Genomic DNA, 25,894 nt, shown 5'->3' on the forward strand with positions numbered 1-25,894 from the left:
CGGTGAGGAGGGTAGTGGTCCCGAGGAGGGCGGTGAGGAGGGTAGTGGTCCTGTGGAGGGTAGTGGTCCTGTGGAGGGTAGTGGTCCCGTGGAGGGCGGTGAGGAGGGTAGTGGTCCTGAGGAGGGTAGTGGTCCTGAGGAGGGTAGTGGTCCTGAGGAGGGTAGTGGTCCTGAGGAGGGTAGTGGTCCTGAGGAGGGTAGTGGTCCCGTGGAGGGCGGTGAGGAGGGTAGTGGTCCCGTGGAGGGCGGTGAGGAGGGCAGTGGTCCCGTGGAGGGCGGTGAGGAGGGTAGTGGTCCCGTGGAGGGCGGTGAGGAGGGTAGTGGTCCCGTGGAGGGCGGTGAGGAGGGTAGTGGTCCCGTGGAGGGCGGTGAGGAGGGTAGTGCTCCCGTGGAGGGCGGTGAGGAGGGTAGTGGTCCCGTGGAGGGCGGTGAGGAGGGTAGTGGTCCCGTGGAGGGCGGTGAGGAGGGTAGTGGTCCCGTGGAGGGCGGTGAGGAGGGTAGTGGTCCCGTGGAGGGCGGTGAGGAGGGTAGTGGTCCCGTGGAGGGCGGTGAGGAGGGTAGTGGTCCCGTGGAGGGCGGTGAGGAGGGTAGTGGTCCTGTGGAGGGCGGTGAGGAGGGTAGTGGTCCTGTGGAGGGCGGTGAGGAGGGTAGTGGTCCTGTGGAGGGCGGTGAGGAGGGCAGTGGTCCTGAGGAGGGTAGTGGTCCTGTGGAGGGCGGTGAGGAGGGTAGTGGTCCTGTGGAGGGCGGTGAGGAGGGTAGTGGTCCTGTGGAGGGCGGTGAGGAGGGTAGTGGTCCTGTGGAGGGCGGTGAGGAGGGTAGTGGTCCTGTGGAGGGTGGTGAGGAGGGTAGTGGGCCACTCTTCTATTCCGGTGTGCTGCATGATGTGAGTGACCTCCCTTTTTATTTTCCCAGTCTTCACCATATGAAGCAAAGGTATAGGTATGGTGGTCTTCCTCCTGATACACAGCCGTCTCTCTACCCGACTGGGACAGGGTCAGACTGAAGCTAGTGGACTAATCTAATCTCTCCCCTGGCCTGCTCTCTCTCTCTGTCCCACAGTCCCACTGACAGTCAGTGTGTTTGTGGCTCGCTGCGTCACTGTCACTGTGGTCACTGTGTCGATGGTGGTGTACTGTACTGGTCTGGATGGTCACTGTATCAATGGTGTACTGGTCTGGATGGATGTGCTGGTATTACCAGGTGTAACTGGTGTCACTCCTTCCCTACTGTCTGTCATCCCCCATCTGTCTGAGTCAGTTCCTCACTGTGCTCTCTCCTCTCTAGCCTGGCTGGGAGGAACGGGTGCATGCAGACGGCAGGACCTTCTACATTGACCACAGTAAGTTCCAGCGCTCTCCCTCTTTACCTGTTAACGTATTGACTGTTTTGATCTCTTTCTCTTGGATACTTGATGACCATCTCTTCCTCAAACGGTCAGACAGTGTTTCTCTCTCTTTCTCTTTCTTTCTCCCTCAGTCTTTCTCGCTCGCTCTCGCTCTACTAACATCCCTATGTGTTTTTTCTCTCGAGTTGCCTAAGTCCTAACTTATTACATACATAATCCCGTTCACAAAAATGAATCGCTCCTACAGACAGTGAGTCAAGTGGCCGGCAGATAGGCATCAAGGCGTTCAGTTACTGTTCGATTGAATGTGAGAATGGGAAAAATGTTTTACCCAAGAGACTTTGAGCACGGTGTGATCATCGGTGCCAGGCATGAGGGATCCAGTTTCACAGAAACGGATGGCAGTGTTTAGGGTTTACTGAGAATGATGCGACAAACAAAACACATCCAGTCAGCGGCAGTCCTGTTGGCAAAACGTTTCCGACATCTTTTGGAATGCCCCTAAGAATTCAGGCTGTTCTGGAGGCAAAGGGGGGTCCGACCCGGTACTCGATGTACCTACTAGGCGTACCTAATAAACTGGGCGGTGCGTATATCCAGTGCATTTGTAAAGTATTCAGACCCCTTGACTTTCTCCACATTTTGTTACGTTTGCAGCCTTACTCAAAAATCGCAAAAAAAAAAACATTTGTCCTCATCAATCTGCACCCAAACAAAAACTGTTTTTTCTAAATGTTTTCACAGTTATTAAAAATACAGAACAGAAATACAATATTTACGTAAGTATTCAGACCCTTTGATATGAGACTCGAAATTGAGCTCAGGTGCTTCCTGTTTCCATTGATCATCCTTAATGTTTCTACAAATTGATTGGTGTCCATCTGTGGTAAATTCAATTGATTGGACATGATTTCGAAAGGCACACACCTCTCTATATAAGGTTCCACATTTGACAGTGCATGTCAGAGAAAAACCAAGCCATGAGGTCGAAGGAATTGTCCGTAGACCTCCGAGACAGGATTGTGTCGAGGCACAGATGTGGAGAATGGTACCCAAAAAATGTCTGCACCATTGAAGATCCCCAAAAACACAGTGGCCTCCATCATTCTTAAATGGAAGAAGTTTGGAATCACCAAGACTCTTCCTAGAGCTGGCCGCCCGCGCCAAACTGAGCAATCGGAGAAGGGGTCACTCTGACAGAGTTCCTTTGTGGAGATGGGAGAACCTTCCAGAAGGACAACCATCTGTGCAGCACTCCACCAATCAGGCCTTTATGGTAGAATGGCCAAACGGAAGCCACTCCTCAGTAAAAAGCACATGACAGCCCACTTGGAGTTTGCCTAAAGGCACCTAAAGGACTTTCAGACCATGAGAAAGAAGATTCTCTGGCTTGATGAAACTAAGATTGAACCATTTGGCCTGAATGCCAAGCATCACGTCTGGAGGAAACCAGGCACCATCCCTACGGTGAAGCATGATGAGGGCAGCATCATGCTGTGGGGATGTTTTTCAGCGGCAGCGACTGGGAGACTAGTCAGGATTGAGGCAAAGATGAATGGAGCAGAATACAGAAGGATCCTTGATGAAAACCTGCTCCAGAGCGCTCAGGACTTCAAACTGGGGGGCGAACGTTCACCTTCCAACAGGACAACGACCCTAAGCACACAGTCAAGACAACACAGGAGTGGCTTCAGGACAAGTCTCTGAATATCCTTGAGTGGCCCAGCCAGAGCGCGGAATTGAACCCAATCGAACATCTCTGGAGAGACCTGAAAAAAATAGCTGTGCAGCAACGCTTCCCATCCAACCTGACAGAGCTTGAGAGGATCTGCAGAGAAGAATGGGAGAAACTCCCCAAATACAGGTGTGCCAAGCTTGTAGCGTCACACCCAAGAAGACTCAAGGCTGTAATTGCTGCCAAAGGTGCTTAAACAAAGTACTGAGTAAAGGGTCTGAATACTTATGTAAATGTGATATTTCAGTTTTTTATAAATTTGCTAAATTTGTCATTATGGGGTATTGTGTGTAGATTGATGAGGGGGGGGAAAATAAATGTAATCCATTTTAGAATAAGGCGGTAACGTAACAAAATGTGTAGTCCAGGGGTCTGAAAACTGACTATACCAAACATTAGGAACACCTTCCTGATATTGCGTTGCACCCCCCCCACCCTTATGCCCTCAGACCAGCCTCAATTTGTCGGGGCATGGAAAGAGCATGTTCTTAATGTTTTGTATACTATATATCGATAGATAGATACAAATGTATTAGTTTTTGGGATGGAAAAACATTTTCAGTGTGAACTTGAATGTCTAAAACCAGATGTAACGTAGGTAGAGAAGATAATGGACCTATATATATATTTTTTTTTTTAAATATCATCTTTGGGAACTATAAATGACCAAAATTAAAGTGAGGGAGAATCAAACAATTCCCAAAACAAACAATTAATTTATCACTATTGATTTTGTTATGTTTGTGAAAAAGAACACAGCATTCGCCATGGCAAGATGTGTAGAAGAGCAGGACATTGGCTTAAAAAGTGCGATATTCTCTCAGCTCCTTGGCAAGATGTGTAGAAGAGTTAAAAATGTCTCTACACCGCCAAGATGAGGGCCTCTACAGTCTTCCCATTGTCACGCCCCCCCTGCCATGGCCACCACATAAACCCCCTTTTGATACAGAAAAACCCTGGGTGTCACTGTAGAGCTGTAGAGTCTCTGTGTAACTGTCTCTGTCTGTCTGTATGTTGTCCTCATAGATCAATACCTCTGAATCTGTATGTGTCAGGTTACCTGCATTCATTATTCAAAGCTTCAGAGTGCTCAATTTAACAAGCAGGATGTCAGCCGTCGATGTTGTGGCTGACTGACTCATTGAGTGAGTGATGGAATGGATTTCACAGATGATTCACAAATGACAACAAAACAAAAAAAATTAGGGTGGAACCTTTTTTTACATATTTTTTTTTCTTTCTGCTACAGCGTTATTTTAATGGTATATTACGGTATACAGTATAACCATATTCCTGATTTTGTTATTTTGTCACCTTCAGACACCAAAGCCACTCAATGGGAGGATCCTCGTCTACAGAGTCCTGCTATCACAGGGCCTGTGAGTATCTCTGGTTTACTATAAGGCGAAGATATTGTCACCCACGGAGATCCTATTAAATTACAAGAGGGGCTATGTCCATTGTCTCACGTCAGATAGCGGGACGGCCGTCTGCACTGATCTGTCTAACTCGCAAACACTTATGGGATATCTAAAAAATAAGTTTGGCTACAATATGCTGTACTAACATTAGAACAATGTTACCACAGTGAAATTGTCCACTGAACCCCCTTTCATCCTCGAGTCAGTTAATCTTACCAAAGAACTATAAGCCTGTAGCTAACAGGGGGCTTTCATAAGTAAATCATCACTACCGTATTTTCCTTCTAGCTGAGGTGTTTTGTGGTGGTAGAATCAGTATTCATGAAAATCGAAATGTGCACGGAAATTTGCTAGCTAGTGTCGGTTTGCTGAACCAGTCTCAAATCAATCCAAATGAAACAAAAGGCAGGGATGCTACCAACGCCAGTTCACACACTCAATGCGGAATACTTTCTCTAGCTAGCTAGCTAGCTAGTGTTGTGAAATTCTAGCTAATGCACAAATGGGTCTTCATGATGATGGCTATCCCACAAATCCTCAACGTTCCAGAATGGCCTGAAAATGGCAGCCATATTGGTCAGGTATAAATTCAAACCAGTCTAATTGGAATGGCAGTAGAGGCATAATCCTTATTTTACTTATGCAGTTAAATAAAACTAAGGCATGTGATATATCAGACATTTTGTAATATAATTATTGTCAACCTAAAATATTGTCATATAATCATGAATACAGTTTATATGGGTTTAATACACATTTTCTGTATACGTTTCCTCTAAAATATATGCTAACAGACCATAAATGTCTTTAGTTTGTGTTTTCTTGGAAAGCAGTGAGTACTATTATGATAAAATATCAGTACTTGCATTTACAACTTGTCTCCTATCAACTGATTTCAGACAGTGTATGGCTGGCCGTGGATTGACTGCGTTATTTATATGGAATTTTAGCTTATTGGCATATTATCTAACAAACTTAGTGCAGATAAATTATTGAAATTCATAATTTTACACTATCTTATCACAGCACTGGCAAACCATGGTTTACCAACTGCCTGACCAAAATGGCTGAACTTTATGCCATCATAAGAAGGGTCATGTCCATTCTAATTCCTAATTTATATGCTGTCACCATCAGATACAGTATTGTACATGGCAAAGATACTGTCTTTTACAACCAAGTTAAGTCACCCTTTCTCTCTATAGCATAGACCGGGCCTGTGAGTATGTGTGGTTTTCTATTAGCCAAATATACTGTTACCATCATATACAGTATTGTGGTTTAACATAAGGCAAAGATACTGTCAACCATTGATGCCAAATACAGTATTGCACATTACAAAGATAGTGTCTTTCATGACCAAGATAAGCCACTCTCTCTCTCTCTAGAATAGACAATTATATTGACTGACTGCCACTTGTTTGTTCCATTGCAGGCTGTGCCATACTCTAGAGAATTCAAACAGAAATACGATTACTTCAGAAAGAAGTTGAAGAAACCGGTAAGAAATGTTACCTTGCTGCTCAACATTTTAGCGCTAAGCAAAAGTATTCAGACCCCTAGGATTGTTAACATTTTTGTGTTACAAAGTGGGATTATAATTGTAATTTGTCGTCATCAATCTACTCAAAATACTCTGTTAAAGATGAATTTAAAAAAAAAAAAGTGTAACTAAATGTCGTTACATAAGTATTCAGACCCTTTTGTTTAGGCAATCCTAAATTAGTTCAGGAGTAAAATGTGGCTTAACAAATCAAACATTAAGTTACATGGACTCACTCTGTGTGAAATAATAGAGGTTGACATGATTTTGAATAACTAACCCTTTCTCTGTACCTCCTACATAAAACATCTGTAAGGTCCCTCAGTCAAGTATTGAATTTCAACTACAAAGACCAGGGAGCTTTTCGAAAGCCTCATAAAGAAGGGCAATTATTCTGTGGAGTATGTATTAAACCACCCAGACACATCACAGATAGTTGTCCTTCTGAACTGAGATGCAGGACAGGAATGAACCTGCTCAGGGATGTTACCATTATTTTAAAACGGCTACAGAGTTCAATGTCTGTGATGGGACAAAACAACTGAGGATGGATCAACAACATTGTAGTGACTCCACAATAATGACTTAAATGACAGAATGAAAAGAAGAATACTAATTATACAAAATACAAATATTCCAGAACTTGCATCTTCTATGCAACAAGGTAAAAAAACTCAACTAAATAATACACTTTTTGGCCTAAATGCAAAGCCTAATGTTTGGGTCAAATCCAACACTAGACGTCACTGAGTAACTGCCTCCTTATTTTCAAGGATGGTGGTGGCTGCGTCATAGTATGGGTATGCTTGACATCGGCAAAGACTTGTTCAGGATAGAAAGAAACGGGATAGAGCTAAGCACAGGCAAAATCCTGGAGGAAAACCTGCTTCATTCTGCTTTACAACAGAGACTGGGAAGGGAATTCACCTTTTCAGCAGGAGAACAACTTAAAACACAAGGCCAAAGAAGTTGCTTACCAAGAAGACATTGAATGTTCCGGAGTGGCCAAGTTACATTTTTGACTTAAATCGGATTGAAAATCTATGGGAAAGACTTAAACATTTCTGTTTAGCCATGATCCCCTACATCTTGACAGAGCTTGAAGATTTTTTGAAAATAATAATAGGCAAATATTGTACAATCCAGGTGTTCAAAGTTCTTAGACACACGACGTGTATTCCGACGCGCATTCCGACGCGCATACTAACGTGTATTGACTCAAGGAGATGAGTACTTATGCAACGAGTATATTTTTGGTTATTTCATTTCTAGTCATCTTCCACTTAGACATTAAGAGTATTTTGTGTAGATTGTTGACAACAAAAAAAAGTTTTTTTAAATTCTTAATTAATTCACTGTAAACAAGTTGTCAAATGTGGCTTGTTCAGTGCAAAAACACTTTACCTTACCTCACACATCCCGGTGTTCATTCATCTAAAGAGAAATGAGTCCTCTTCTTTCTCTTTGTGTGTTCCCTGGTTAGAACCACTGAACGAGGCTTTTATCCCAAACGTTTGTGATATGAACAACCATCCCCTGTACAGATAAATAATACTTAAGTAAACTCAACTTAAATAAACTGGCAAACTACCTTTTTAGAGTAGACATGTATTTTTTTTGGTGTGTATTCCCTTTTAGGAACACTGGATGTGTGTATGATGTATTTTCATCTGTTGTGTCCCCAGGCGGACATCCCGAACAGGTTTGAGATGAAGCTGCACAGGACCAACATCTTTGAGGAGTCGTATCGCCGTATCATGTCTCTGAAGAGACCAGACATCCTGAAGGCCCGTCTCTGGATCGAGTTTGAGTCAGAGAAGGGGCTGGACTACGGAGGTGTGGCCAGGGAGTGGTTCTTCCTGTTGTCTAAGGAGATGTTCAACCCTTACTATGGACTCTTTGAATACTCAGCCACGTATGTACTGTCTCTATCATTGTCCACCACTTATAGCAACTTACAGAAGTACAAATGAAAATGTGCACATTTCTCGTTCGTCGGTGCAGTTTGGAAATGGCAGCTGAGGAAGAGATGAGTTCTGGGGTCTGCAGTGCACTTTACTGCTGCGCTTCCCAAACCTTTTCCATTCCAGGGATCACAAAATCCTGATCAAAAACTCTTGAGGACCACCATTTTGCGGAGACACAGATCTTAAAAAATATATATATATATATAGACAGTCAAATTTGGTCAATTGTTGCAGTATGTAACAAATGAAAGGCTTATTATTATTTACAGTTAGCACTGTGAAAAGTAATGTAAAATTGCTTATAATACCATTAATACTCCCAACTTATTCATTTTGGAAGGGAAAAAAGTAAACAAGAAAATGCATGCAGTACCAGCGCGGACCACGGGTTGGAAACCACTGCTCTATTGTATAGTGTCTAAAACAGGAATGAGAAATTCTAGAGATGGTCATGAAAAAAGAGACAGACAATTTCCTGTTTTATTGGCTCCCTCTTCCTCTCGTTCCCTTTGGCTTCCTGACAATCAATGCTTTCCTCAGAAGAACAGCATACAGACAATTTCCAGCCTTACAATCAGTGACATTTGACTCAAAAGGGAAAGTTTGCACATGCCTGTTTCTTTCTCCATTTACTTTTCTGACCATACATCTCCCAAACAAATCTTAATCCTGGCCTTAGGAAGTGACTTCAGATCATTGACTTCTATTCTGGGATGTAATCATTGATTTGATTGGTTAGATTAGATACCAGGTTCCTAAATTAACACCAGCCGCGTGGTGGGTGGTCAGGGCTCCACAGTGCAAGCATTTCAATCATGTTAGTGAATAGTAATTGAGTTAGAAGTATGAGCTCATTTACAGCTAAATAAATGCTGCAGTAGCAGTTTTCAAAGTGTTTATGTCGATGTGTTTCATATCTGGTAGCTAGTCACACAAAGAACTAGCTAGGAGTCCTATAATATAGGTTAGCCTGCCTGGCTGTGGAGACACTGTGATTCAAGAGCTGAAGATGATACATTTTTAGAAGCGCTGCACAAAGGTGTTGAAGTTGGTCTAATTTACTCAAGTCTACTGAAGTGAGACTTTGTTCTTGTGTTTCTTGGCTATTTACATTGTTTTGTTTACAAGCTCGGTTGTTTTTCAATGTTTGAGTTTGCTTCAACTGCTAGCAACGACACATCGGCTGACGGGCTACTGATCAGATTCTCCATCTCACATGCACACTGTCACTGACGACTCCGAGCGGCTCTCGAATCCACTTGTTGCTGTGGTAACCTCACGCCCTTAAAGGGGCAGCTGACATTTTTTGTGTCATCTGTGATATTTTAGTTAAGACTCGGGTCGCACATTTTTTGGGGGGGGATTGAGTAATATACCACATCACTTCTTATGACTAATACATGTTATTTTAGAAACATCACAACGCATGTTCATCCGGAGTTGTTTTTGGTTTAATAATGGGGGCAAAAAAAATTGGGCTGGTAAAAAATCTTAGTGGCTGGTAGATTTTAATTCTACCTGCCACAGTGGCTGGTGGACAAAGAAGTCAGTTTCAGGCCCTGTTAGAAGACTTTATAGTCCCACATGTGGAAATTATTTTGGTCATGTGTGCCACATTTCATATCTGACCCCAACCTCTGTCTCTTGTCTCTTCAGAGATAACTACACATTACAGATCAACCCTAACTCTGGGCTGTGTAACGAGGACCACCTCTCATACTTCAAGTTCATTGGTCGAGTGGCAGGGATGGCCGTGTTCCATGGGAAGCTATTGGACGGTAAGATCAGCTGCTCTTGTATATCAGAAGCTCTGGTATTTATGCAAAATTGTTTTCCAACCATCACAAGGCCTCAGACAATAGAATAGATCTTTGATTGTCCATTTTGTAAATAAGTTTTGTATGTTTTGACCCCAGGTCTGATTGATCGTTGTCTTGTCTCCTCTCTTCAGGCTTCTTCATCAGACCATTCTACAAGATGATGCTCGGGAAGCAGATCACACTGAAAGACATGGAGTCAGTGGTGAGTCCCTGGAATCATCTCACCATTAACATTACTTTCATTAGCTAGTTTAATCTCAGAGATTTAAAGTTCAGTGGTAGAAAAAGTACCCAATTATCATACTTGAGTTAAAGTAAAGATACCTTTATATAGAAAAAGACTCAAGTAAAAGTGAGTCACCCAGTAAAATACTAAAATAAAAGTCAAAGTATTTGGTTTTAAATGTACTTAAGTATCAAAAGTAAATGTAATTGCTATAATATACTTAAATATCAAAATTATAGATAATTTAATTCCTTATATTAAGCAAACCAGACGGCACGATTTTCTTGTTATTTAAAGGTAGCCAGGGTCACACTCCTAACACTCAGACATCATTTACAAACAAAGCATTTGTGTTTAGTGAGCCCGCCAGATCAGAGGTAGTAAGGATGACCAGCGTTGTTCTCTTGGTATGTGTGTGAATTATACAACTTTCCTGTCCTTCTAAGCATTCAAAATGTATTGAGTACTTTTGGGTGTCAGGGAAAATGTATGGAGTAAAAAGTACATTATTTTCTTTAAGAATGTACTGGAGTAAAAGTTGTCAAAATATCAGTAGTAAAGTATAGATACCCCCAAAAACTACTTAAGTAGTACTTTAAAGTATTTTTACACCACTGAATGAGTTAGGAGATTTAAAAAAAAAAAAGTGTCTAGCCAGAAGCAATAGCTTCATAAGCATACAAATTGAGTTGGGTCAGACTTTAATCTAGAAAACTAGTTTGACACATACACAATATGTAACGTATTTGTTTCCCCACCGCTTTGACCTTGTAGGACAGTGAATACTACAACTCTCTGAAGTGGATCCTGGAGAATGATCCTACTGAGCTGGACCTACGGTTCTGTATCGATGAGGATAACTTTGGACAGACGTATCAGGTGGATCTGAAACCCAGTGGTGGTGACATGGTGGTGACCAACCACAACAAAATGGAATACATCGAGTAAGTTCACCTTTCATCTTGAATCACAAAGATTTTTATTTTACTTTATTAAAAAATGTGACGCCATTTAATTTAGTTACTTCCCTTGGGGTTTTGTAATAATCTGATTCAAGACGCAATATTCAAGTTATTTGTCGGTATTAACCCTTTATACTTGTACCTGTATATGGGTTGAAAATGGCAGATTTGGACATTGATAAGCACCACAGTGGAACACAGTGGCTGTATAGTAACATGCTATGCCTGACGTCAGAGCTCAGGCTCTGTGCTTCAGTGCTCTATGGATTTTGGCTGATAACCGTTCTGAACTTGAGCACCGCACACAACAAGAAGTTGCCCACATACCTCTCGCTAATTGGGCAACTTTTGCAAATGTTTTGCTTGTCTGAGTGAGGGAAAAGCTGTAAATGAAGAGGACTCCATGTATTTAGAAAGATGAGACGTTGAGGATTATAATAAATACAGCTTTGACGTCATACAAGCAACTCAAACACCTGCAACTTGGCAACTGACGGCAACTCAAACACCTGTAAATCTAAATGTGCACTTCACATTTTCATGTTAATATACAGTGTCAACTTTTAGGATCACTGTTTGATATACAGTTACAAGATGACATGGCGTCATACCCTGTCTTTTGTGAAGAAAATCGCAGAGGAACACACCTGAATGCACTCATGACTGAGTCAATCAAATGTATTTATATAGCTCTTCTTACATCAGCTGATGTCACAAAGTGCTGTACAGAAACCCAGCCTAAAACCCCAAACAGCAAGCAATGCAGATGTAGAAGCACGGTGGTTAGGAAAAACTCCCTAGGAAGAAACCTAAAGAGGAACCAGGCTCTGAGGGGAGGCCAGTCCTCTTCTGGCTGTGCTGGGTAGAGATTAGAACAGAACATGGCCAAGATGTTCAAATGTTCATAGATGACCAGCAGGGTCAGATAACAATAATCATAGTGGTTGTAGAGGGTGCAACAGGTCAGACCTCAGGAGTAAATGTCAGTCGATTTTTCATAGCCGATCATTCAGAGTTGGAGACAGCAGGTGCGGTAGAGAGTCCAGAACAGCAGGTCCGGGACAAGGTAGCACGTTTAGTGAACAGGTCAGGGTTCCATAGCCGCAGGCAGAACAGTTGAAACTGGAGCAGAAGCATGACCAGGTGGACTGGGGACAGCAAGGAGTCATCAGGCCAAGTAGTCCTGAGGCATGATCCTAGGGCTTAGATCCTCAGAGAGAGAATTAGAGGGAGCATACTTAAATTCACACAGGACACCGGATAAGACAGGAGAAATACTCCAGATATAACAGACTGACCCTAGCCCCCTGACACAAACTATTGCAGCATAAATACTGGCGGCTGAGACAGGAGGGGTCAGGAGACACTGTGGCCCTGTCCGACGATACCCCCGGACAGGGCCAAACAGGCAGGATATAATCCCACCTACTTTGCCAAAGCACAGCCCCCACACCACTAGAGGGATATCTTCAACCACCAACCTATTACCCTAAAACAAGGCAGAGTATAGCCCACAAAGATCACCCCTACGGCACGAACCCAAGGGGGGCGCCAACCCAGACAGGAAGATCACGTCAGTGACTCAACCCACTCAAGTGACGCACCCCTCCTAGGGACGGGATGGAAGAGCACCAGTAAGCCAGTGACTCAGCCCCCGTAATAGGGTTAGAGGCAAAGAATCCCAGTGAAGAGAGGGGAACCGGCCAGGCAGAGACAGCAAGGGCGGTTTGTCGCTCCAGTGCCTTTCCGTTCACCTTCACACCCCTGGGCCAGACTACACTCAATCATAGGACCTACAGTCAGAGAACTGGCAGTGTGGTGCCAGGACAACAACCTCTCCCTCAATGTGAGCAAGACAAAGGAGCTGACTGTGGACTACAGGAAAAGGCTGGCCGAACAGGTCCCCATTAACATCGACGGGGCTGTAGTGGAACGGGTCGAAAGTGTCCACATCACCAACAAACTATCATGGTCCAAACATACCAAGATAGTTGTGAAGAGGGCACTACAAAACCTTTTCCTCCTCAGGAGACTGAAAAGATTTGGCATGGGCCCTCAGATCCTCAAAAGGTTCTACAGCTGCACCATCAAGAGCATCCTGACCAGTTGCATCACCGCCTGGTCTGGCAACTGCTCGGCATCTGATCGTAAGGCACTACAATCGGTAATGCGAACGGCCCAGTACATCAGTGGGGCCAAGCTTCCTGCCATCCAGGACCTATATAATAGGCGGTGTCAGAGGAAAGCGTATTAAATTGTCAGAGACTCCAGTCACCCAAGTTATAGACTGTTCTCTCTGCTACCGCACGGCAAGCGATACCGGAGCGCCAAGTCTAGGACCAAAAGGCTCCTCAACAGCTTCTACCCCCAAGCCATTAGACTGCTGAACAATTCATAAAAATTGCCACCGGACAATTTACATTGTACACTGCTTCCTCTCGCTGTTTGTTTGTTATCTATACATGGTCACTTCGCCCCCACCTACATGTACAGATTACATCAACTAGCCTGTACCCCCGCACACTGACTCGGTACCAGTACCCCCAGTATATAACCTCGTTATTCTTATTGTGTTACTTTTTATTATTACTTTTTATTTTAGCCAACTTGGTAAATATTTTCTTCTTCTTGAACTGCACTGTTGGTTAAGGGCTTGTAAGTAAGCATTTCACAGTAAAGTCTACACCTGTTGTATTCGGCGTGTGTGGCAAATAAAGTTTGATTTGAATTTAAGAGATGAGTCTTCAATGAAGACTTAAAGGTCGAGACCGAGTCTCACATGGGTAGGCAGACCATTCCATAAAAATGGAGCTCTATAGGAGAAAGCCCTGCCTCCAGCTGTTTGCTTAGAAATTCTAGTGACAGTAAGGAGGCCTGCGTCTTGTGACCGTAGCGTACGTGTAGGTATGTACGGCAGGACCAAATCAGAAAAGATAGGTAGGAGCAAGCCCATGTAATGCGTTGTAGGTTAGCAGTAAAACCTTGAAATCAGCCCTAGCCTTAACAGGAAACCAGTGTAGAGTACTGCAGTAATATTAGTTGCAAAATGTACCTTTATTTCCCAGGCCATTTTAATGTTGTGCTTGTGTTGGGGGGAAATTAGCTAAAACTGTAAAATCCTATTTTACAATTTAACTAGTCATGTTGGCAATAGAACACGTTTTCAAATTATGCCCAACTGACACACAGGTGTGATGTTCAGATGTACCGATCCTGTGCAGTTGTTTTTACACGTGGTCTGCCACTGCGAGGACGATCAGCTGTCGTCCTGTCTCCCTGTAGCACTGTCTTAGGCATCTCACAGTACAAACATTGCAATTTATGTAACTAGTATCTAGGTTTGCACTACTAATTGCTCTGTTTTGCAGGTGAATGCACCAATTTGTAAGTCGCTCTGGATAAGAGCGTCTGCTAAATGACTTAAATGTAAAAATGTAAATGTTTTCTAACAGTCTTGTCATTCAGTGGAGGTTTGTGAACCGAGTCCAGAAACAGATGAATGCCTTCTTGGAGGTGAGTGTTTAACTGTGAGCGGTAATACCAATACGTCAACAGGCCTTGTTTTGAAGTGTAGAGAGACCATCTTTAGAAAAACGGTCTGGGGGTTTTGAGGTTTATATTATAACCGTCGTACTGCAGATAAAACTTCTAGCCACCTGATTTTGTTCAGTTGAAAGTCTGTATCTGTAGCAACTGAAGTTTGAGTAAATCTTGCATGTAATCACTCCAATAGCTGTTCAACACTGTGATTTATGGATTTTATTTCCCCCCCGTATTTTCGTCCAACAGGGATTCACTGAACTCACACTCATCGACCTCATCAAGATATTTGATGAAAACGAGCTTGAGGTAGGTACAGTATTATTGTTTGTTGTTTTGCCTTCTTTATAGTGTTGGGATTTACACACTCATGCTCTGTTACGTGATTCATTGTTAGTTCTCAAACAACATTTTCAAACGTCGCACCAATAAATTGATTTAAATGTAGTTTCACTTTAAAGTGTATCGCTAAAACAGAAAACCAACATAATTAATTATTATGGTTTCGTGGTTGAATTTATTCTTAACATTCCTGCTCTAATTTGTGGCTTTGGCAGATATTCATTCTATCTGTCTGTAGGCTAAGTTTCTGTCTGTCTGACTGTAGGCTAAGTTTCTGTCTGTCTGACTGTAGGCTAAGTTTCTGTCTGTCTGACTGTAGGCTAAGTTTCTGTCTGTCTGACTGTAGGCTAAGTTTATGTCTGTCTGCCTGTAGGCTAAGTTTCTGTCTGTCTGTAGGCTAAGTTTCTGTCTGTCTGACTGTAGGCTAAGTTTCTGTCTGTCTGACTGTAGGCTAAGTTTCTGTCTGTCTGATTGTAGGCTAAGTTTCTGTCTGTCTGATTGTAGGCTAAGTTTCTGTCTGACTGTAGGCTAAGTTTCTGTCTGTCTGATTGTAGGCTAAGTTTCTGTCTGACTGTAGGCTAAGTTTCTGTCTGACTGTAGGCTAAGTTTCTGTCTGTCTGACTGTAGGCTAAGTTTCTGACTGTAGGCTAAGTTTATGTCTGTCTGTCTGTCTGTATGTAGGCTAAGTTTCTGTCTGTCTGTAAGGCTAAGTTTCTGTCTGTCTGACTGTAGGCTAAGTTTATGTCTGTCTGACTGTAGGCTAAGTTTCTGTCTGTCTGTCTGTAGGCTAAGTTTCTGTCTGTCTGACTGTAGGCTAAGTTTCTGTCTGTCTGACTGTAGGCTAAGTTTCTGTCTGTCTGACTGTAGGCTAAGTTTCTGTCTGTCTGATTGTAGGCTAAGTTTCTGTCTGTCTGATTGTAGGCTAAGTTTATGTCTGACTGTAGGCTAAGTTTCTGTCTGTCTGATTGTAGGCTAAGTTTCTGTCTGACTGTAGGCTAAGTTTCTGTCTGACTGTAGGCTAAGTTTCTGTCTGACTGTAGGCTAAGTTTCTGTCTGACTGTAGGCTAAGTTTCTGTCTGACTGTAGGCTAAGTTTCTGTCTGTCTGACTGTAGGCTAAGTTTCTGACTGTAGGCTAAGTTTATGTCTGTCTGTCTGTCTGTATGTAGGCTAAGTTTCTGTCTGTCTGTAAGGCTAATTTTCTGTCTGTCTGTAGGCTAAGTTTCTGTCTGACTGTAGGCTAAGTTTCTGTCTGACTGTAGGCTAAGTTTCTGTCTGTCTGACTGTAGGCTAAGTTTCTGACTGTAGGCTAAGTTTATGTCTGTCTGTCTGTATGTAGGCTAAGTTTCTGTCTGTATGTAGGCTAAGTTTCTGTCTGTCTTTTCTGTAGGATCGTTCCACCTTAAAAAGCACGAGAAAGGGTATTTTGACACCGACCATCTCAAATTGTTCTGATAAGATAAACATTATTTTGTTGAAATATAATTTGATCTCTGAGAAATTAAGCTATTTGATTGCACCCAAATTGGCCATGCCAATTTATAATAGGATTCATATAATATTCAATAAATATAGTACCCAACATTCGATTTGCACAAAAACCTCTTAACAATGATTTAATGATTTAATCCAAATAGATGGTCAAACGCCGCCCACCCAACGGCCAGTATACAGTATCAGTTTTCTATGTTTGACAAGTAGTATGAAGCTGTGGCTTAGAGTTGTTTATTCATACTGTCATTTATTTTCTGTGAATTTGGTGGATGGTTTTTGGGGTGGGGTGGGCTTGGTGTGTGGTTTGGGGGGGGTCCGTGGGTGGAATTTTCCCATTTATTTGGATTCCTCACATCTTAATTATTGTTAAGAATACGTTTTTTGTGCAAATCAGATGTTGGGTACTATATTTATTGAATATTATATGAATCCTATCAATTGAAATGGAAAATTTGGGTTCAATCAATGAGCTACATATCTTCAGAGTTGAAATCGTCTTTCAACAAAATAATGTTGCAGGAAGGCTTATCTTATCTGTTATCTAACTGCAGAAACCATTTCAGAACAATCTGAGATTGTGGGTGTCATGGCTTGCTGAAATAACATGGAATGACCCTGTAGGCTATGTGTCTGTAGGCTATGTGTCTGTAGGCTATGTGTCTGTAGGCTATGTGTCTGTAGGCTATGTGTCTGTAGGCTATGTGTCTGTAGGCTATGTGTCTGTAGGCTATGTGTCTGTAGGCTATGTGTCTGTAGGCTATGTGTCTGTAGGCTATGTGTCTGTCTGTCTGTCTGTCTGTCTGTCTGTCTGTCTGTAGGCTATGTGTCTGTAGGCTATGTGTCTGTAGGCTATGTGTCTGTAGGCTATGTGTCTGTAGGCTATGTGAACCATGGGTTTCTGTTTCTCCGTCTGTCTAAGGGCCCCTGTGTTTCTCCGTCTGTTGTCTAAGGGCCCCTGTGTTTCTCCGTCTGTTGTCTAAGGGCCCCTGTGTTTCTCCGTCTGTTGTCTAAGGGCCCCTGTGTTTCTCCGTCTGTTGTCTAAGGGCCCCTGTGTTTCTCCGTCTGTTGTCTAAGGGCCCCTGTGTTTCTCTGTCTGTTGTCTAAGGGCCCCTGTGTTTCTCCGTCTGTTGTCTAAGGGCCCCTGTGTTTCTCCGTCTGTTGTCTAAGGGCCCCTGTGTTTCTCCGTCTGTTGTCTAAGGGCCCCTGTGTTTCTCCGTCTGTTGTCTAAGGGCCCCTGTGTTTCTCTGTCTGTTGTCTAAGGGCCCCTGTGTTTCTCTGTCTGTTGTCTAAGGGCCCCTGTGTTTCTCCGTCTGTTGTCTAAGGGCCCCTGTGTTTCTCCGTCTGTTGTCTAAGGGCCCCTGTGTTTCTCCGTCTGTTGTCTAAGGGCCCCTGTGTTTCTCCGTCTGTTGTCTAAGGGCCCCTGTGTTTCTCTGTCTGTTGTCTAAGGGCCCCTGTGTTTCTCTGTCTGTTGTCTAAGGGCCCCTGTGTTTCTCTGTCTGTTGTCTAAGGGCCCCTGTGTTTCTCTGTCTGTTGTCTAAGGGCCCCTGTGTTTCTCTGTCTGTTGTCTAAGGGCCCCTGTGTTTCTCTGTCTGTTGTCTAAGGGCCCCTGTGTTTCTCTGTCTGTTGTCTAAGGGCCCCTGTGTTTCTCTGTCTGTTGTCTAAGGGCCCCTGTGTTTCTCTGTCTGTTGTCTAAGGGCCCCTGTGTTTCTCTGTCTGTTGTCTAAGGGCCCCTGTGTTTCTCTGTCTGTTGTCTAAGGGCCCCTGTGTTTCTCTGTCTGTTGTCTAAGGGCCCCTGTGTTTCTCTGTCTGTTGTCTAAGGGCCCCTGTGTTTCTCTGTCTGTTGTCTAAGGGCCCCTGTGTTTCTCTGTCTGTTGTCTAAGGGCCCCTGTGTTTCTCTGTCTGTTGTCTAAGGGCCCCTGTGTTTCTCTGTTGTCTAAGGGCCCCTGTGTTTCTCTGTTGTCTAAGGGCCCCTGTGTTTCTCTGTTGTCTAAGGGCCCCTGTGTTTCTCTGTTGTCTAAGGGCCCCTGTGTTTCTCTGTTGTCTAAGGGCCCCTGTGTTTCTCTGTTGTCTAAGGGCCCCTGTGTTTCTCTGTTGTCTAAGGGCCCCTGTGTTTCTCTGTTGTCTAAGGGCCCCTGTGTTTCTCTGTTGTCTAAGGGCCCCTGTGTTTCTCTGTTGTCTAAGGGCCCCTGTGTTTCTCTGTTGTCTAAGGGCCCCTGTGTTTCTCTGTTGTCTAAGGGCCCCTGTGTTTCTCTGTTGTCTAAGGGCCCCTGTGTTTCTCTGTTGTCTAAGGGCCCCTGTGTTTCTCTGTCTGTTGTCTAAGGGCCCCTGTGTTTCTCTGTCTGTTGTCTAAGGGCCCCTGTGTTTCTCTGTCTGTTGTCTAAGGGCCCCTGTGTTTCTCCGTCTGTTGTCTAAGGGCCCCTGTGTTTCTCCGTCTGTTGTCTAAGGGCCCCTGTGTTTCTCCGTCTAAGGGCCCCTGTGTTTCTCCGTCTAAGGGCCCCTGTGTTTCTCCGTCTAAGGGCCCCTGTGTTTCTCCGTCTAAGGGCCCCTGTGTTTCTCCGTCTAAGGGCCCCTGTGTTTCTCCGTCTAAGGGCCCCTGTGTTTCTCCGTCTAAGGGCCCCTGTGTTTCTCCGTCTAAGGGCCCCTGTGTTTCTCCGTCTAAGGGCCCCTGTGTTTCTCCGTCTAAGGGCCCCTGTGTTTCTCCGTCTAAGGGCCCCTGTGTTTCTCCGTCTAAGGGCCCCCGTGTTTCTCCGTCTGTTGTCTAAGGGCCCCCGTGTTTCTCCGTCTGTTGTCTAAGGGCCCCCGTGTTTGGATGTTTAGAAACCCAGAATGATGATGATTCTTAATACCTAACCTATGTTCTCTAGAAAAGAGTGATCAACAATATTATTCTGAGCGCTGTCATTTTTGTATGTTAGTTGGCCAGTATGTGAGTGATAGTGGTCTTTTATATTGGTGTTGTGTGTGTTTTCCCTAGCTGTTGATGTGTGGTCTGGGTGACGTGGATGTGAATGACTGGAGACAACACACCGTCTACAAGAACGGGTACTGCCCCAACCACCCAGTTATACAGTGGTTCTGGAAGGTAAGACGGGCCTCGCTCTCTCGCCCTCTTACTCTCTCGCCCTCTTACTCTCTCGCCCTCTTACTCTCTCGCCCTCTTACTCTCTCGCCCTCTTACTCTCTCGCCCTCTTACTCTCTCGCCCTCTTACTCTCTCGCCCTCTTACTCTCTCGCCCTCTTACTCTCTCGCCCTCTTACTCTCTCGCCCTCTTACTCTCTCGCCCTCTTACTCTCTCGCCCTCTTACTCTCTCGCCCTCTTACTCTCTCGCCCTCTTACTCTCTCGCCCTCTTACTCTCTCGCCCTCTTACTCTCTCGCCCTCTTACTCTCTCGCCCTCTTACTCTCTCGCCCTCTTACTCTCTCGCCCTCTTACTCTCTCGCCCTCTTACTCTCTCGCCCTCTTACTCTCTCGCCCTCTTACTCTCTCGCCCTCTTACTCTCTCGCCCTCTTACTCTCTCGCCCTCTTACTCTCTCGCCCTCTTACTCTCTCGCCCTCTTACTCTCTCGCCCACTCTCTCTCTCGCCCACTCTCTCTCTCGCCCACTCTCTCTCTCGCCCACTCACTCACTCGCCCTCTCTCTCTCACTCGCCCTCTCTCTCTCACTCGCCCTCTCTCTCTCACTCACCCTCTCTCTCTCACTCACCCTCTCTCCCTCACTCAACCTCTCTCACTCAACCTCTCTCTCACTCACTCTTTCTCTCACACTCTCTCTCACTCACCCTCTCTCGCTCTCTAGCTCTCAATCTCACTCACCTATGTTTAGCCCTGCAATGTGTGTGAAAGGTTACCATCAATCCTAATGAAACATTATCTGTGTGGGTGAGTTAATATCCAGCAGGAGAAACACTGAACTACTCAGACCACCAGTTGTTGTTACCCATCATGAATGAGATGTCTCAGAGAGGGAAATAATTCACTGTGAGTTACAGGATACGACTACATGTATCATTCAGTTGACACGGTTGTCAATCATTTTTTTGGGCCAGAACCTGTGTAGTGTTTGAAGATCAAAGTCTGTTTGGTTTAAACCGGTCATGTTTTCTCTGATAAAAGACTAGGTCAGAGTAGTACTTGGCCTGGTTATCAGCCCTGTCACTCTATCTGGGTCCACCAGCACTTTTAACACACACACACACACACACACCACACATACACACACCACACACACACACCACACACACACACACACCACACACACCACACACACACACCACATACACATCACACACACAGTGAAACAGAACAGAGGAGAACCCCCCTAGGCCAGATGGTCTGATTCAGAGGACTGGTTTAAACAGATTCTGTACAGTGTCATGTGCCCCAGAGTCCTTTTGGGATATTGTGTTGCTAGTTAGCTTCAGACACATGTTTGTCTCATTAGAAGTTGAAGGACCTACACCTGGAATGAGTCACCTCAGTGAAACCTATAACTCACCCAAGGGGAATAAATAATTGTATTGAATGTCTGTCCAGTTCCAACATCCTAATGCGTTTAGTCCTGTGTGTCCCACCCTGCAGGCTGTCCTGCTGATGGATGCTGAGAAGAGGATTCGTCTGCTTCAGTTTGTCACCGGGACATCCAGAGTCCCTATGAACGGCTTTGCTGAACTCTATGGTGAGAGATAGCAACTCTATGGTTACAGTAGGCTAGGATAGCTGTTTATTAATCGGGCTGTTTAGTAACAGCAGTGTACAGCCCATTAGTACACTTCTCTGTGTTCACATCCAGAACTGCACTGGTACTGTGTGTTTTAGTCCCACTTCTGTCTTCTCCCATGTCAGGTTCCAATGGGCCTCAGCTGTTCACCATTGAGCAGTGGGGAACACCTGATAAGCTTCCCAGAGCACACACCTGGTACGTATTGATCTTACAGTTTGCCTGCCCTCTTCCCTCTGACAAGTTGATTGAATCTGTAATGGTCTGGTTAAACTACTTTTAGGAAGTAGTGAACATGACATTTGTGTAACATGAAAATCTCACATTGTACAGTACATTCTGAAAGTATTCAGACCCCTTGACTTTTTCCACATTTTGTTTCATTACAGCCTTATTCTAAAATTGATGAAAGTTTTTTTACCCTCATCAATCTACACACAATACCGTATAATGACAAAGAGAAAACCGGTTTTTAGAATTTTTTGCAAGTGAATTAAATAAATAAAAACAGACCTTATTTACATAAGTATTCAGACCTTTTGCTATGAGACTCGAAATTGAGTTCAGGTGCATCCTGTTTCCATTGATCATCATTGAGATATTTCTACAACTTGATTGGAGTCCACCTGTAGTAAATTCAATTGATAATTTGGCAAGGCACACACCTGTCTATATACGATCCCACAGTTGACAGTGCATGTCAGAGCAAAAACCAGGCCATGAGTTCGAAGGAATTCTCCGTAGAGCTCCGAGACAGGATTGTGTCGAGGCACAGATCTGGGGAAGGGTATGTGAGAGATAACAAATCCTGTGATTCTCTTCTCCAGCTTCAACAGGCTGGACCTGCCTACCTACGAGTCGTTTGATGACCTCCGAGAGAGGCTACTGATGGCTGTGGAGAACGCTCAAGGCTTCGAGGGTGTCGATTAAACTAACGTCAGCCATCTTGGTTGAATACCACTACAGAGACGACACACCACCACAGGACAGAACGTTTAAAAAACAACTGCCACAGAACGTTCCAAAAAAACACCTGACTAACTGCCGTTCTACAGCTGCAGACAGTGGCCGTAGCAGGGTCTACCTGCAAGCATGTTATATGCACATGATCAACCACCGAGGTTACTCTGAGACTGTAGTGAATGTGACAGAGACAACGAGCCGTGTCTGTCTTCTCCTATGTCAAGGTGCTGGGGAACATGGCCACTACAGTGCAGCCACTACAGTGCAGCCAATGCAAAACACTGCACCCCTGTCTGAAATCTGCAGTGCTGGAATCTCTGATGCTTTTCAATATGAATATCTCTCCTGTTGTATTTGACACCCACCATCCCAGTGACTCTGCTGTGGAGTGCATAGCCTAACCTGCTGGTTACTGCATTCTGTATGAAATTACTACTCCTCTCTCCAAGTTAACATGCTGGATCCTGCATTGTGTATATATAATCACTGATCGATTGGAATCCTGCATTGATCAATCACTACTTAAACTCCTCTCCAGGTTACCTTACTACTACAGTACTACACCACCAGATAACCTTAGGAATGCTAACCAATCACAGATTCACTAATGAGGATATAAGCCTAGCCGTGTCTCTCTCACTGTTCGACTACTATGCCTGCCTGGTCCCACCTCTCTCCCTCCCTTCCTCTCTCTACCTCCCTCCCTTCCTCTCTCTACCTCCCTCCCTTCCTCTCTCTACCTCACTCTCTCTCTTTCTCTCCCTCTCTCTCTCTCGCGCCCCCCCCCCCTCTCTACCTGTCTGCAGAATAAGGTCTATCCACCAGGGAAAGGGACGGGGCTTTTTCTCACTACAAGGACTCGTTATTATTTTATTTTGCAAGCCAAGAAGGAACGGGATCATTTTAATATCGTTATTATTATCATTCTTATGGAAAACACACTTCTGACTTATTTGTACCGATGATAAACGTTGTTTACTATTTTGACTGTGTATAAGAAGACTGTAAATCTGGCCATTGGAAACAATGATATTAGGGTGACTTAAATAATAACCTGATTATTGTAGTGCTATGAAAACAGCATGAAAATGTTATCTTGTGTTTGCTTATTCTCCTTGGTTTAAACTAAGATCCTTCTTGGGATAAAAAGGAACCATTTTGTGAATTCAGAGGTTTTCCTCACAATGGTAATATCAATACTGTTATGCTTATCCTTCCCTGTTCATAATGCTGTAAATTAATTTCTTGAAAAACATTTAGAAATTGTTTCATTATTATAAATTCGTGTATAACATTTAATAATATAAGTATTAATAATAAATAACACATGAAGCTGAACTGTGAGAGGTGGCTGTGATGGTCACTAATAGAAGAGCAGCAAGTTCTTCCAATAGAACATGTCTATTGTGTTCCAAATACCACCCTATTCCCTATAATAGTGCATTACTTTTGACCAGAGCCCTATGGGCCCTTGTCAAAAGTAGTGCACTAAGTAACAGGGTGCCATTTTCGATGCAGACCTGATTTTGGCTTGTTTTGGTATTGTTTATTTTCTTATTTTTTAACACCACTAAACCTAAAGGGCATTTTATCCATCACACTAAGGTCATGATGCCTACCTGCCTGTCGTATGTCTTTTATCATTAACTTGAATGTGATTTATTTTTCATTGAGAAGAGCACCTGTTTACCCCGGTGCAATATCTAAATTATGTCCCAAATGGCACCCTATTCCCAATGTAGTGCACTACTTTTGACCAGAGCTCAATGGGCCTTAGTCAAAAGTAGTGCACTATATAGGGAATAGAGGGCCATTTGGGAATTAACCCAATAGTCCTGTAAATCTGCCTGCTGCTAATATAAAGTGACAGTCGTGAAGAATGGATCTTCGCACTTGTCCTCCTCTCTCTCTACTCCGTTATCTGTTCATCCCTCTGTTCCTGGTCCACTAAGTGGTTCACTAGATTCCTCCCTCTCTCCTTATGTACTTGTTTTTTAGGGGGTTGTTCTTTTTTATTAATGGGGAAAATTAAAAGTTCACTTTTGTTAAATTCCACAACTCCACAACAAGCCCTTGCGGTTCATATAACTTGAGTCAAATTAAAACTGAAACATGGAAACTCAGTGTTGTGTGAAATGGCTCTTGTTTTAACATCCAATGATACTTCTTAGAGTTTTCTGTTGACTTTGGGTATGTCGTTTTAGGTGAAAATGCACCCAAAAAAGGCCTCAGGTTTTAACTGATAAACTACCTCTAATTTTCCCATATTATTTATTATATTTTGAGACAATGCTCTCCCTTTAACAATTATAGTGGTTTTCTGTTCCATTTATTTATGCAATAGCAAACGTTTCCCAACATTCCACTGTTTAAGCAAACAGGTTTTACTTTCAACCAAACTTCCCTTGACCTGAATAAAGTGGTCATGTCCTTGACTTTTCCAGGAAGAAGAGAGCAGCTATATGGTGACATTTCATTGTGAGTACTGGGCAGAAGTCTAGCTATATGGTGACATTTCATTGTGAGTACTGGACAGAAGTCTAGCTATATGGTGACATTTCATTGTGAGTACTGGACAGAAGTCTAGCTATATGGTGACATTTCATTGCGAGTACTGGACAGAAGTCATTTGAGTGTCATTTCATTCCGTAAAGAGGAAAATGCCTAGGCATACGTTACACAAAGCTGTTGATGATGCTACAAGGCAGGTGTGTGCGTGCACGTGTTTTGTTTCGGTGAAGGAAACTCAGTTCATTCACACGGGCGATCTAGGACTTTATGTGTTCCAAGGACGAGCAAATAAAATCAGCCTGTTTGTCCTGGCACATGTTATCAAGCCCCCTCGCTAGCCCTCTCTGTCTCTCACAAACAAACCAGGGGCCAGAAATCCTTCCCAGCAACAGGGCTGTTTTTATAAAACTAGAGGACACTTGGGTGTAAACTGTTGCACAATTGTACTGTCACCAACTGATAGTAATACTTTTTATTTTCAATTAAAGATATTTAGTAAGAGATGCTGTGCGTGCCCAAGGTGTTGTGTCGTTTCAATCAGTGAGCTATCAATGAGCCACAGGTCTCTTGATTAACTTGACCTCAGTTGACCTCTGTTCGGACTTGATATTGTAACACAGAAAAATGCTCAGAGTAACATCAATTACATTTTGACATACACTACATGAGCAATAGTATGTGGACACCTGCTCGGCCAACATCTCATTCCAAAATCATGGGCGTTAATATGGAGTTGTTCCCCCCTTTGCTGCTGTAACAGCCTCTACTCTTCTGGGACCTTGCTTCCATTCAGCCACAAGCATTAGTGAGGTCGGGCAATGATGTTGGGCGATTAGGCCTGGCTCGCAGTTGGTGTTCCAATTCATCCCAAAGGTGTTCGATGGGGTTGAGGTCAGGGCTCTGTGCAGGCCAGTCAAGTTCTTCCACACCGATCTCGACAAACCATTTCTGTATTGACCTCGCTCTGTGCACTGGGGCATTGTCATGCTGAAACAGGAAAGGGCCTTCCCCAAACTGTTGCCACAAAGTTGTAAGCACAGAATCGTCTAGAATGTCGTATGCTGTAGCGTTAAGATCTCCCTTCACTGGAACTAAAGGGCCTGACGCCATGAAAAACAGCCCCAGACAATTATTCCTCCTCCACCAAACTTTACAGTTGGCACAATGCATTCGGGCAGGTAGTGTTCTCCTGGCATCTGCCAAACCCAGATTCGTCCAGCCAGATGGTGAAGCATGATTCATCACTCCAGAGAACGCATTTCCACTGCTCCAGAGTCCAATGGCGGCGAGCTTTACACCACTCCAAC

At 43.9% G+C, this 25,894-nt stretch overlaps 1 protein-coding gene across 19 annotated transcripts in view; it reads left to right on the forward strand.

Moving 5' to 3' along the window:
• Positions 1-24,199, forward strand: part of nedd4l (NEDD4 like E3 ubiquitin protein ligase) — a 118,886-nt gene extending 94,687 nt beyond the window's left edge. For all 19 annotated transcript variants that reach the window (XM_055864131.1, XM_055864137.1, XM_055864193.1 and 16 more), the window contains 13 exons: positions 1,285-1,339; positions 4,401-4,459; positions 5,937-6,002; positions 7,730-7,959; positions 9,668-9,789; positions 9,963-10,033; positions 10,832-11,001; positions 14,472-14,532; positions 14,809-14,868; positions 19,368-19,475; positions 20,975-21,071; positions 21,239-21,311; positions 21,941-24,199. In XM_055864131.1, the coding sequence (XP_055720106.1) occupies positions 1,285-1,339; positions 4,401-4,459; positions 5,937-6,002; positions 7,730-7,959; positions 9,668-9,789; positions 9,963-10,033; positions 10,832-11,001; positions 14,472-14,532; positions 14,809-14,868; positions 19,368-19,475; positions 20,975-21,071; positions 21,239-21,311; positions 21,941-22,043 (1,275 nt within the window). In that variant the 3' untranslated portion in view covers positions 22,044-24,199. The remainder of the gene's footprint in view (positions 1-1,284; positions 1,340-4,400; positions 4,460-5,936; positions 6,003-7,729; positions 7,960-9,667; positions 9,790-9,962; positions 10,034-10,831; positions 11,002-14,471; positions 14,533-14,808; positions 14,869-19,367; positions 19,476-20,974; positions 21,072-21,238; positions 21,312-21,940) is intronic.
• The last annotated feature ends 1,695 nt before the right edge of the window (positions 24,200-25,894 follow it).

Source organism: Salvelinus fontinalis, chromosome 2, assembly GCF_029448725.1.
Source record: "Salvelinus fontinalis isolate EN_2023a chromosome 2, ASM2944872v1, whole genome shotgun sequence".
Classification (NCBI taxonomy): domain Eukaryota; kingdom Metazoa; phylum Chordata; class Actinopteri; order Salmoniformes; family Salmonidae; genus Salvelinus; species Salvelinus fontinalis.